A 14,222-nucleotide genomic window follows, 5' to 3' on the forward strand; every position below is an offset into this window, starting at 1 on the left:
CTGGGGTTGTTCTTCTTGGAGAAAAGGGAGACTGAGGGGAGATTTGATCGCTCTTGATAAATTAGACAGAGAAAATATGTTCCCATCAGCTGATGGTAGAAGGACCAGGGAACATAGATTTAAGGTTTTGGGCACGAGATGTAGGGAGGGACATGAGGAGGAACTTTTTTTTTTAAAAACTCAGCGAATGGTAATGACCTGAAATTTGCTGCCTACGAGGATGGTGGAAGCATAGACGAACAATGATTTCAGAAGGAAGTTGGATGGGCTCAAGGGAAATAAACTTGCTATGGGCTTAGAGCAGGGGAATGGGGTTGAATGGATTGTTTTACAGAGGGCTGGCATGGACTCGACAAGTCCCAGTGGTCTCCTCCTGCGCCATACTGACTCTGTGGCCTACAAAACTTTGGAAATATACGATCAGTGCAGGAGAACACTCAACATCCTTGCAGTACAAGGCCCCCCCTGCCAAGGCTCACAGCAACCATTCACTGCACCAAAAGAAACTCTGATTATTTGGACCTTCATTTGCAAGTTACCTGTAATTATAGAGACAGAAAGCCATTTATCCCATTAAGAAAGACATTGCAATGGGGTGAATACAATAACTAAATCATTCCAGGGACTTTGCCTCCATTATCCCAGGGTCACACATAGATCACTCTGTGTAAAGCAGTGCCCGATATCAGTCCTAAATTCACTTTTAATACTTAGATCCTTTGGCCCCTCATTTTACTTCCACAGTGTGAAGCAAACTAAAAATAGACTTGCCTTTCTATGATGCATTCATGAACTTTGGGCATCCTAAAACATTTTACAGTTAATGTAGTGCTTTTGAAATATAGTCATGCTGTAATGAAATACATTGTAATGTAGAAAATGCAGCACACAATGTGTAATTTGCACACAGCAAGGTCCCACAAACAGCAATGAGGTGAATGACCAGATAACCTGTTTAAGTTATTGGTTAAAGGATAAATATCAGCCAGGACGCTGGAGAGAATTCATCTGCTCGTCTTCAAAGGGGCCTTGGAATCTTTTATGTCCACCTGACGGGGCAGATAGAGCCTCAGTTTACATCTCAAACGGGGATCGGTTAGCTCGGTTGGCTGGACGGTTGGTTTGTGATGCAGTGTGACACCAACGGCGCAGGTTCAATCCCCACACTGGCTGAGGTCATCCATGAAGGCCCCGCCTTCTCAACCTCGCCCCTCACCTGAGGTGTGGTGACCCTCAGCTTAAACTCACCACCAGTCATCTTTCTCTAATGAGAGAGCAGCCTATGGTCCTCTGGGACTGTGACAACTTTCACTTTACACCTCAAAGGAGAATCTCGGTTAACCAACACAAATTAGCCACAAGCAATAGATTTTCTACTTATAGTCGAAACATTTTCAGACATTGCCAGAACTGGGAGTAATTTATTTTTACAACCCATTGTTATAAAGCACTGTTTTATGTCACTTTGACACATTGTCCAAAGTCCTTTGAGGTGGCTTGGCAATTAACTACTTTTTCAGTGTGGTCTGCGATGTCAGTAAATTACCATATGGTCACTGACAGAGGCCTCCATTTTTACAGGAGAATTGGGTTGGGGGTGGTGTGGGGGTGGTATGGAAAGATTATGGGGAGGGGAGTCCGGTAATAGGTGGTGTAACTGGAGAGTTCAGTAACATGGCAACCCTGCCAATCTTAATGGGTTTATTTAAGTAAAAGCTCCTCGGGTTTTGCCAGACACCTGGCTATGTGCTACCTGGCTGGCAGGAGCAGGAATTTGGCAGGAGGTAACGACAGCTGGAAACTCATGGGAATCTTGACTCATGGGAACCTCATGGGAAGGAGACGGGGTCTACATTTCTGCTCCTTTCTGCCTACAAAAGGAGCTCCAACATGGTATTTTGTTTAAGATTACCATGGTATCTGCTAGCTAGTCGGCTCATCCCACCCTGCTGGGCAGCCCTGAATCAGTATTAACCATACCAGTGTCCGCAGCCCAGGGGAAACAGTGCCCTAGTGACAGTGTCACTGGGCTAGTAATCCAGAGGCTCAGGCTAATGCTCTGGGGCCATGGGTTCAAATCCCACGGTGGCAGCAGGTAGAATTTAAATTCAATTAATTAAAAAATCTGGATTGAATGGTGATCACGAAACTAACAGAAAACCCTACCTGATTCCCTATCGTCCTTTAGGGAAGGAAATCAGCCATCCTTACCTGGTCTGGCTTACACATGGCTCCAGACCCATAGCCATGTGGTTGACTATTAAATGTGCTCAAGGTTAACTAGGGATGGGCAAAGAATGCTGGCCTTGCCAGCGTCGCCCATATCCCATGGATGAGCATTCCATCAGCCTTCTTAATTATTTGCTGTACCTGCATATTAACTTTTTGCGACTCATGCACGAGAACACCTAGATCTCTCTGCACCTCCAAATTCTGCAGTTGTTCTCCATTTAAGTAATACTCTGCTTTTTTGATTCTTCTTGCAGTTCACCATCACCTGCTCAAGAGCAATTAGGGATGGGCACTAAGTGCCAGTCTTGCTGGCGAGACACACATCCCAGGACCAAATTTTAAAAAAGCATTCAGTCTCACGCAAGGGGCACTATTTCATCTGAAAACAGATGCACGCGTCGGGAGAAGAGTTTTCCCGAGAGAAAACAAACATTTTATCCAGTTTCTTATCTTCTGCTCCCAGGGTTACAAAGAGACAATATTGCAACCCTGAGGTTGTGAGAAGCACCACAGAAATCCAATGCCTTCCTTCAAACTCCTTTTTGCCCCAATTTAGCAATATACTACTAGTATTTAATAAGAATAGATTCAGTGAACCAGAGTCTGTAAGTTCACATACTAAACTCATTTCCATGACCCCTAGAATCAAACACTTTAAAATCTCGTTGTGGGCATCACTGGCAAGGCAGAAATTTTTTTGCCCACCCCGAGTTACCCTTGAGAAGGTGGTGGCGCCTTGTTCAGGGATGTCTGCAGCCCGTGTGGTGACACAGCTCCCATTGTTGTTAGACAGAGTGTTCCAGGGTTTAGACCCAGCGATGACAAAGAAACAGCGAACGCCTGTCGAAGTCAGGACAGATATGACTTCCAGGAGAACTTGGTGCTCTCCTAAGCACTGGGTAAATTAAAATTTACAAAGCTGCTCATGTCAAAGCACAAATGAATAATGATCTCAGCTGGCACAATAACGAGTATCCCAAATCCCCCGGAAGATGCTCTTGTTTTTTTCTGTTCTTTCAGGGGGTGTGGGCATCACTGGCGAGGCCAGCATTTAATGCCCATCCCCAAATGCCCTTGAGAGCAGTTAAGACTCAGCCACGTTGCTGTGGGTCAGGAGTCACATGTAGGTCAGGCCGATTAAGGGTGGCAGATTTCCTTCCCTAAAGGACATTAGTGAACCAGGCGGGTTTTGCAACAATTGATTATAGTTTCATGGTCATTAGATGACTAGCTTTCAATTTCAGATTTTTTTTTCTCAATTAATTGAGTTTAAATTCCACCAGCTGCTTGTGGTGGGATTTGAACCCATGTCCCCAGAGCATTAGCCTGGGCCTCTGGGTTACTAGTGCAGTGACACTACCACTACACCACCATCTCCCCTTTATCGTCACTTTCCGAGGACGGGATTCCTTGAGAGTCCGTTCAGCTTAGGTTCCAACCTGTGCCAATCTTATGCAGCAAGCTGCTCCAGATGTTATGCCTTACCTGTGCCGTGACTGCGACGAGCTTGACTATTTGCACCAACAGTTTGTAGGGTTTCCGGCCTTTCGCTCGGAATTTATCACAGGGGCTCATGAAGAAATACTTCAGTTTCCTTCTCAGTTCCTCCTCCTGCTCCTGAGACGGGAGGCTGGGCCGAGGAGGCATCTCATGGACACCATCCTGGGAGCCATAACTGTTCACTGAAGTCAGCAGCTTCTCTCTTTCTGAATGGACAGGGAAGTAAAACCCAGCAATCAGCACGTGGAGTTACACTTTCAGTAAAGAGGCAAACGTCAGGGTTCTGAGCTCAGTCCAACTCCTAGCCCACAGTTCCAGACAATGACACCTTTGACTCTCCCTCAAGCGCTGAGCAAACCGTTGCCAGACACCTCCAACCTCCATGTACCGTGAGAGCCATCTCACACCAGTCAAACTGAATGGCTTTCGAAGTCACTAACTGCACCTTGCATGGCATGTGAAACCAAAGCACCTTCTTCACATGAAGGAGGTAAAATTCGAGTGCTTCCACTCAACAGGGGCTTTTCCTGGTTCCTCAGTCAACACTCCTTCCTCAACAGCTACCAACAGTAATGCCGATTAACTGGTTATTCAACCCACTGCTGTTTGAGAACCATTACTGGCACAAAATGATTAAACCATAAACAGACACAGACACAGCACTTTCAACCGATCCACTTCAGGATAAGGAACTATAAAAGATTGTGGAGCTGACTCTGTGCAATGCACACAGATATATGCTCATTGTCTCACCCAGATATCCCATTTTAACAAAAAATCTCTTTTGTACAAAAAATAGGAGTGGATCATTGAGCCCTTCAAGCCTGCCCCACTATTCAATAAGATCATGGATAGCCTTCTATCTCCCTCACCTTCCCCCACTATCCTCATATCCCTCAATTCCTTACTCACTATCCCCATATTCCTTGATTCCTTTAAAGCCAAATATCTGTCGATCTCAGTTTTGAATATGCTTATTGATTGAGCAGCCACAGCTCTCTGGAGTAGAAAATTTCCAGATTCATAATGCTTAAAGTGAAGATATTTCTCCTCATCTCAGTCGTAAATGACTGGTCCTTCTTTAGAGTCTGTGACCCCCCAAAACAACACATCACAAACAAACATTTTTAAAAATTAATTCATGGGATGTGGGCATCACTGGCTAGGCCAGCATTTATTGCCTATCCCTAACTGTCCTTGTTCAAAGGGCATTTAAAAGTCAACCATATTGTTGTGGGTTTGGAGTAACACGTAGGCCAGATCAGATCAGGATGGCAGATTTCCTTCCCTAAAAGGCACTAGTGAGCCAGGTGGGTCTTTACGACAATCGGCAATGGTTTTGTGTCATCATTAGACTTTTAATTCCACATTTTTGTTGAATTCAAATTTCACCATCTGCCGTGGTGGGATTCAAACCTGGGTCCCCAGACTATTACTCTGGAATACTAGTCCAGTGACAATGCCAATACACCACCACCTCTCCAATCTCAACATTGTGCTACCAGCATGTTTAGAGGCCTCTACGCAATTCAGGATCAAACCCACACAAACCAAAAATTGGGCACTGTATTATCAGGATAGTACACTGAAAAGTCCAACTCACACCTGGGCACTGTGTGAGCACAGGGTTAAAATACAAAACTGCGTACCTGAAGCTAACATTTGATCAGATATTATGGGTGTGTGAAATTTATTATACAGCTACCAATAAGGAACCTGTGTGAGCCAATTCTAGGTCACAAGAATAACAATCACCGTAATTAGATTCACTGCAGATTTGCAGGCACTTTAAACTACTTCCCATCCTTGAGCACAGATTGAAGAACTTACATTCATACACATATCACATGCAGTCAATTCCCGAGGCAAACGTAGCAGATATTTTGTGCAGAGCAGGATGTCAAGGTCACCTGCCTATGAACTGCACCAAGTACGAGGTGTGGACAATAAGCGAGGCCAGAATCGGAGCTCAGCTATGAAGCTCACCCATGGGTTCAATATGCTGTCGGCACGATCTGGACTGGCTCACAAAGAACAGGCATTTTCGAACCCACAGAACTGTACCCAGAGCCTCGAGAGGCAGCTGGCAAGGACAGGGGCCAGGGCCATAAAACCTGAATAACATTCAGAATTTCTGCCAGCTGGTGACTTAGGAGCATATTAAAGCAGTTCTATCCATTACACCCAACAAGAACAGTGAGCAATAACCAGTCAGCACTCTTGCCTCAGTCAGAAGTTTGTGGGTTCAAGCCCCACACCAGAGGCTCGAGCACACAGTCTAAGTGACATGAGAGAGATAGCACCAAGGGAGATGCACGCTGTCAGACTGCCATTGGTCAAACACCTGCTCAGGTGGACACAAGGTTCCCAGATGCTAGGCGAAGATGAGCAGCGAGTTCCTTCTGACCAATATTTTGCTCTGAGCCATCCTCAGCAAAGCTGATTATCTGGTCAGTTGTCTTAGTGCTGTGGGTAAATTGGCTATTATACTTACCTGTGTGAGAATGACTGCACTCAAAATGTAATGGCTGTAAATTGCTTTGGGGTGTCCCGAGGGTATAGAAGGCACCATATAAACACAAATTGTCATCGTGCTAACTACGCCTTTGACCTACTCCTCCGAATTTCCCTCCAATTCCACTCCTATTGCAATCTTTGAAGCACCTGGGGGACCTTTTGGGATAATGAAAGGTACTGTATAAATGGGAATAAGTGTGAGAAGTTTCAATAGAGCAAAATCGGGGGTTGGGGGTGCAGGTGGCGGAGAGAAGCACTTCCACCAGTCAATGAGTCAGTAACGGGTGTAAGTTTATCACCAAAGGAACAAGGGAAAATGGTGTAGGGAATGGGTCACTTATGGAGCTGGTAGGGGCACGATGGACCGAATGGCCTTCTCAAAGCTGCAAGATTCTGTGCGACTCAGCAAGGTATTCCCAGCACATATTTCACAGAATCATTACAGTGCGGGAGGCGGCCATTCGGCCCATTGAGTGTGCACTGACTCTCTAAAAGAGCATTCTACCTAGTCTCACCCCACTGCCTTATCCCCATAACCCTGCACATTCTTTTCAGATAGAAATCCAATTTCCCTTCTCAATACCTCAATTGAACCTGCCTCCGCCATCCTCTCAGGAAGTTTATTCCAAACTCCAGCCACCCTCTGGGTGAAAAAAATTTTCCTCACGTCACATTTACTCCTTTGCCAATTATTTTGAATCTGTGCCCTCTAGTTCTTGACGCCCTCCTGAGTGGGAACAGTTTCTCACTATCCACCCTGTCCATACCCCTCAGGATCTTGAATATCTCTTTCAAGTCTCCTCTCAGCCTTCTTTTCTACAAAGAAAACAGTCCCAACATCTCCAATCTATCCTCAAAGCTACAGTTCTGTAACCCAGGAATCATTCTTGTGAATCTCCTCTATACTCTCTCCAATGCCTTCACTCAACTTTGGTGCCCAGAGCTGGACGCAGTACTTCAGATGAGGTTTAACTAGTGTCTTATACAAGTTCAACATGATTTCCTTAATCTTGTACTCAATGCCCCTATTAATAAAGCCTAAGATGCTATATACTTTACTAACTGCTCTTTCAACATGCCCTGCCATCTTCAATGACCTATGTACGTATATACCAAGGTCCCTCTGTTCCTGCACCTCCTTTAGGATTTCACCCTTTACTTTATACTGTCTCTCCATATTCTTCCTACCAAAATGAATCACCTCACACTGCTATGAACCTCATCTGCCACTTATCTGCCCAATCCACCAACATGTCGATGCCCTTTTGAAGTTCATGACTATCCTCATCACACTTGACAATGTTTCCAATCTTCGTTTCATCTGCAAATTTTGAAATCATGACCTGAACACCACAGTCTAGGTCATTAATATATATCAGGAAGAGCAAGGGTTTGCAATTCGCAATTCTCCCAGTCCTCTGGCACCACCCCTGTATCTAAGGAAGGCTGGAAGATTATCACTAGTGCCTCTGTAATTTCTACTCTCACTTTCCTCAGTACCATTGGATGCATCTCATCCAGTCCTGGTACCTTATCTATTTTAAGTAAAGATAGCCTAACAGATCCTCCTTCTCAATCGTAAATTCTTCGAATGTACTAGTTACCTCCTCTCTCATCAGCCTGGGTAGCATCTTCTTCCTTTGCAAAGACAGAGGCAAACTACTCGTTTAATACCTCAGCTATTTCTCCTGCCTCCATCTGCCAGTATCCTTTCTTATCCCTAATCAGCCCTAATCTTTCTTTTACCACCCTTTTATTATCTATATCCTTATGGAAGACCTTGGGGTTCCTTTTTATGTTAGGTGCCAGTCTCTTTTCATGCACTGGCCTTGCTTTTTTTAGTTTTTTCACTTCCCCTCTGGTCCTTCTATATTCAGCCTGATTGTATTTTCTACCTGACATCTGTCGTACACGCACTTCTTCCTTTTCATCTTCAACTCTATCTCTCGCGTCATCCAGGGCGCTCTGGGTTTAATTTTCCTAACTTTCCCCTTGACACTGCCTGCAATACTTTTTCTTTGAAGATGGCAGCTTGCACAGGCTACTTGCACAACGTTACAAGCAAGGAGGGGGGCAGGAGTTAGACAAATGAGGGAGAAAAAAAAAACATCAAAAGCAATCTCTGAGGATTAAGAGAGCCTTGTGCCAGCTCAGTCACGCCACCCAATAAGCTTAATCTGTCCAGATGCTGGTGGAATGTGCCAAATCAGCTGACCTTGGAATGCCTGTTCTGGCCTCTTGGTCAATCCTATCCTGGGATTATATTCACTTAAATTCAGGCACCAGGTAGTAGAATAGACAGATCCAGTTAGAATTTAACTATCTGGTGTGGCACAGAGTCAAACAGGTCAAGAAGCTTCTTGTTTGCAGGGCTGATCTGTGCATGGGACAATAGGTACAAGTAGACTTAGTACTGCTGGTTTATTTTATACAGCTCCGTAGTTTATACGGTCTACAGCACAGAAATAAGTTATTCGGCCCATCTAATCTGCGCTGGCATTTATGTTCCACGACAACCTCTTCCCAGCATATCCTTCTAATCCCCATCATATCTTTCTAATCCTGTCTCCCTGGTGTCATCAAGCTTCACCTTAAAGGTGCACGTTTTTCTCTCCCTGCAGCAGTGAGTTCCATATTCTAAAGCACTGAGTAAAGAGGTTTCGCCTAAATTTCCTGGGGAATTAATTAGTGACATCTTTATACTGACTTTAATATAAATTGAATTCAAATTGCTTGGTTATTTCACAGAAATTTCTTTTTCAATTCTTTTTCCTCTCACAAGCAGCAGTTCCATTCTACAGCCCTGCGGAGTGTGGTGCAGGAGCAGGGTTCCTGGCTGAATTCCCCAACCTTTCCCTGCCACACACACCAACTGCCTACACCCCCCCACCTCACCACATGCCCAAGGCAAGAGGTACTGAGGTCAAGTACAGCATCCAGCCGAGAGTCACTGGCTTGAGCACAGACCAGTGGTGGAACCTTGGAGAAGGGAAGAAAAAGAGAGAGAGTGCAAGTTAAATTTTGGAAAGCAACATTGCAGCTGAGGCCTTCGTGCCCATACCAGGCTCAATGAGTAAAAAGCAAAAAACTGCAGATGCTGGAAATCCAAAACAAAAACAAAAATACCTGGAAAAACTCAGCAGGTCTGACAGCATCTGCAAAGAGGAACACAGTTAATGTTTCGAGTCTGTATGACTCTTCACCAGAACTAAGGAAAAATAGAAATGAGGTGAAATATAAGCTGGTTTAAGTGGGGGGTGGGACAGGTAGAGCTGGATAGAGGGCCAGTAATAGGTGGAGATTGCCAAAAGATGTTCTACCTGTCCCACCACCCCGCCCCCTTAAACCAGCTTATATTTCACCTCTTTTCTATTTTTCCTTAGTTCTGGTGAAGAGTCATACGGACTCGAAACGTTAACTGTGTTCCTCTCCGCAGATGCTGTCAGACCTGCTGAGTTTTTCCAGGTATTTTTGTTTTTGTTTCAATGAGTAAGTAGCTGGTGAGCTTAGTGTTGAAGTGGGTTGAGTGATAAGCTGGGCAGAGGACAGCAGGAGAAGCAGCAAAGTTTAATAAGTAACCATTAAGAAACGGACATTGGAACAGAGATTAATTAGAAAATAAGTTCTCTACAAGCAGGAGATCAGAGCTCAGGCCTCAGAATACCGGGTTGACATCCATCGGGATACTCATTACATTGTCAAAAAGTTTGACAGCCACATCGGTGGTCATGTAAATTTTCCTTTCATTTCCATTGGGAATGGATTGGAAACTTCCCTCCCCTCTCACCCACCATATCTACTGACAGGCAGTTCACAGTCAGGCTAACAAGCCATCCATGTAAAATTAAAGACTTGCAACTATACAGAGCTTTTTATGGTATCAGGACATCCCAAAGCACTTTGCAGCCAATTTGCGTATAGCAAGATCCCCCAGACATCAGTACAGTAAGGATCAGATCATAATTTTTTTGTGATGTTGACCGAGGGCTAAATGTTGGCCAGGACAACAGGAAGAACTGCCCTGTGCTTCTTCAAAATAGTGCTTCAGAATCTGTTACGCTCACCCAAGGGGGCAGACAGGGCCTCAGTTTAATGCCTAATCCGAAAGATGGCACCTCTGACAGTGCAGCACTCCCTCGGTACTGCACTCAACCCTAAATTACGTGAAGTCTCTGGAATGGAAGTAGTGGTCTCTGTTACGGGGAGAACCAGAGCTTGGGCTGCTGGATGTGCACACCAGGGGCTGCCTCATATGGCATCCAGCAGAAGAGAAGGAAATACTGGAGCATTCGACCAGTTTAATACTCGGCGGCTGCTGCACGTACCATGAAACCAGGAACCAAGAAATGAAGAAAGCATTCATGCCATCAACGGTCAGTCAACAGCGTGCAGTATTTGGGCAAGTTTCAATTGCTTAAGGGGTTTGGAGATAAGATTCCCGCCCTCCTCAAATTAGTCAGGATTTTTAAATTTACTTGTCACCTCTCCTAGATCACCTGGTTTTGGATTTGGACAGGCTGAATGCACCAGAGGCTCTTGTTGGTATGTGAGAAAAGCTAAGAAATCAGACTGCAACATTGATTTCGCAACAGGAATTGAATGCAGAAATCTAACGGTCAGCTGCAAACCTTCTTACACATCAAACGCACGCTCCAGGCCACGTCCAAAGCTGCTCTGGTTTTTTTCCGGTTCCTCTCTGTCTTAAAAAAAAATGCTGGGGTGGAATTCTACAAACAGTAGCAGCTTCCTCACATAGTATTCGTACACAAAACAAGCCAGAACCCCGGACACTCCCTTCCCGCCTTCTAGAATGCTCATATTCAATTACAATGACTTCCTCCTGCATCCAACACACTGCCCTGCTCAGGGATCCCCATTTCCCCACTCCAGCCCGAACTGAGCTCACTCCGCACCGACTAGGGACTCAACAAGAAAAGCTTCCGATTCTGATCTGCTTTGTCAGCACTTCCTCCAGCCCACCATTAGTAATTGTGCCTTCCGCCACGCAGGCCCCAAACTCTGGAATTCCTTCCCTAAACCTCTCCACCTCTCATTGTGCTCCTTGAAACCTCTCCTTTTTTTTTGTCACCTGTCCTGGTTTCTCCTTATCTTACGCGTCTAAGCGTAAAATTTTTGATTCGATGCTTTGAGACTTTCGACCACATTTTAAAAGGTGCTTTATAAATTCAAGTTGTTGTTGTAACAGCTCACCATTACAATGGCCTGAACTAAAAGTTGGGATTTTGTTTTGACTAAGGGATTGGGCAGTCCTTCTCAGAGTTGTCTCCTCCCCATCTGCGTGCGTTGTGGGAGGTTTTGTATAGCGGAAGTCTCTGGAAGGATACCACCCCAGCCCGTTAAACCAGCTTATATTTCACCCCTCTTCTATTTTTGCTTAGTTCTGTTGAAGGGTCATTCGGACTCGAAACGTTAACTGTGTCCCTCTCCACCGATGCTGCCAGACCTGCTGAGTTTTTCCAGGTATTTTTGTTTTTGTTTTGGATTTCCAGCATCCGCGGTTTTTTTGCTTTTATCACCATTACAATTGTCCTCCAAGTTATGATAGGCTGTCATACTGACTCAAAGCGTTAACTCTGCTTCTCTCTCCACAGGTGCTGTCAGACCCGCTGAGTTTTTCTAGCATTTTCTGTTTTTATTTCAGATTTCCAGCATCCGCAGTATTTTGCTTTTATGATAGACTGTTGTTGGGCAAAGGTATATCAGGATATGGCAGGAAAATGGAGTGGAGGTACAGATGAGCCACAATCTAATACAATGGCAGAAAATACCCAAGGGTTTTAAATGCCCTCCTCCTGTTCCCATGGGAAACCATCACACGCAAAGTCACTGGCCTCTTTGGGAACACAGGCTTTGTACCTCACACATCCCTCCAAAGCAGATAGATAAAACCTCCAAATATCCTTCCAGAGACTCCAGCTATACAAAACCTCCCACAATGCACGCAGATGGGGAGGAGACAACTCTGAGAAGGACTGCCCAATCCCCTAGTCAAAACAAACTCCCAACTTTTAGTTCAGGCCATTGAGCTGAGCTGCTTCCAATGAAGCTCTGATGTGGGGAGTAGAGGCAAGGAGGTGACCCTGATCCTCAGGAAATACCTAAAACAGAGCACATCAGATCTGGAACTCCACACACTGAGAATGCAGGGGGGAAAAAAAGCACATCACACTGATGAATAAAAAATGCCAATCAAACCAACACAGACTGACAGGTCACACAGGGTTTACAATGTACCCTGTGACAAGCATTCTAGAATAGTCATCACTTCACACAACACATCGACCAGGGTTGGGAGGTGTGGTGAGGGGTATGTGGGGGTAGTAGGGGGTGTGGGGGGCAGTAGGGCTTGCGGCGAGGGGTACGCGGGGGGCAGTGGGGCTTGCGGTGAGGGGTACGCGGGGGGCAGTGGGGCTTGCGGTGAGGGGTACGCGGGGGGCAGTAGGGCTTGCGGTGAGGGGCACGCGGGGGCAGTGGGGCTTGCGGTGAGGGGTACGCGGGGGGGGCAGTAGGGCCTTGCGGCGAGGGGTACGCGGGGGGCAGTAGGGCTTGAGGCGAGGGGTACGCGGGGGGGGCAGTAGGGCCTTGCGGTGAGGGGCACGTGGGGGGCAGTAGGGTTTGCGGCGAGGGGCACGCAGGGGGCAGTAGGGTTTGCGGCGAGGGGCACGCAGGGGGCAGTAGGGTTTGCGGCGAGGGGCACGCGGGGGGCAGTAGGGTTTGCGGCGAGGGGCACGCGGGGGGCAGTAGGGCTTGCGGTGAGGGGTGTGTGGGGGGGGTTTGGAAGGGGGTGGCAGGTGTCGGGGGGAGGGAGGATCGAGGAGTCGGGGGGAGGGAGGGTCGAGGTACCGGGGGAGGGAGGGTCGAGGTACCGGGGGAGGGAGGGTCGAGGTACCGGGGGAGGGAGGGTCGAGGTACCGGGGGAGGGTTGAGGTACCGGGGGAGGGAGGGAGGGAGGGTTGAGGTACCGGGGGAGGGAGGGAGGGTTGAGGGACCGGGGGAGGGAGGGAGGGAGGGTTGAGGGACCGGGGGAGGGAGGGAGGGTTGAGGGACCGGGGGAGGGAGGGAGGGTTGAGGGACCGGGGGAGGGAGGGTTGAGGGACCGGGGGAGGGAGGGAGGGAGGGTTGAGGGACCGGGGGAGGGAGGGAGGGAGGGTTGAGGTACCGGGGGAGGGAGGGCTGAGGAGAAAGTGGTATTTCCCCTGACAGCCGGACTCTGGGGCAGAGGGTTTGCCCCGAGAAAGTCCATTCACCGGCGCGGCTCCTACCTGACAGCCGGCAGTTGGTAGCCATGATGCCAGCTGGCTGGGAGATTAGCCCCTGGCTCCACTTCACTCTGCCCACCAGCTCCGCAGCCGCTTGTTGTGCCCCGCTCCACCTGACCCGGGAGGCCCTGAGGGCGGGCCCAGCATCGCCATCATCCCGTGACAGGGGCGGCCTGTCAATCAGCCAGGGGCGGCCTGTCAATCAGCCAGGGCCCCGCCCATCCCTCTGTCAACTACTCAGGCCCCACTCACCAGACTGTCAATCACCCGCCCGCCCACCCAACTGCCATCCATCCCTGCCCCGCCCACCCAACTGCCTATCACCCTGGCCACGCCCACTCAACTGCCAACCATCCTTGCCCCGCCCACCCAGCTGCCAATCACCCCGGCCCCGCCCAGCGGCTTTGAACTGGAGCTAATTTATAGGAGGAACTGGGGTCAGTTTATAGGAAATACTTGGCTGCTTCTCAACTCTTGCCCCTGGACATTGCTTTTTTTTGGAAAAATATGCTTTATTCATAAAATATCTGAAAGAACATTACAAAACATTTCTAAATAGCCATCATAAAATGTGCAATCATATTCAACATTTACACATGGATCAGGAAGTGCTTCAATACAATCAATGAATATTACAGTCACTTCAATATGGTCGTTACTGACAATACAATTATAATACATTTAGTATTTACT

General features: G+C 47.2%; 1 protein-coding gene across 2 annotated transcripts in view; it reads right to left on the reverse strand.

The window, feature by feature from the left end:
• mcoln1a (mucolipin TRP cation channel 1a) overlaps positions 1–13,653 on the reverse strand; it is a 51,224-nt gene extending 37,571 nt beyond the window's left edge. Inside the window, exons 1-2 of one of the 2 annotated variants that reach the window (XM_078531146.1) lie at positions 13,533–13,653; positions 3,718–3,938 (exon numbers count right to left, since the gene is read on the reverse strand). In XM_078531146.1, the coding sequence (XP_078387272.1) occupies positions 3,718–3,938; positions 13,533–13,557 (246 nt within the window). In that variant the 5' untranslated portion in view covers positions 13,558–13,653. The remainder of the gene's footprint in view (positions 1–3,717; positions 3,939–13,532) is intronic. The other variant, XM_078531147.1, reaches the window with a different exon arrangement.
• Positions 13,654–14,222: the final 569 nt, after the last annotated feature.

This window comes from Cetorhinus maximus, chromosome 28 (assembly GCF_964194155.1).
Source record: "Cetorhinus maximus chromosome 28, sCetMax3.hap1.1, whole genome shotgun sequence".
Lineage (NCBI taxonomy): Eukaryota > Metazoa > Chordata > Chondrichthyes > Lamniformes > Cetorhinidae > Cetorhinus > Cetorhinus maximus.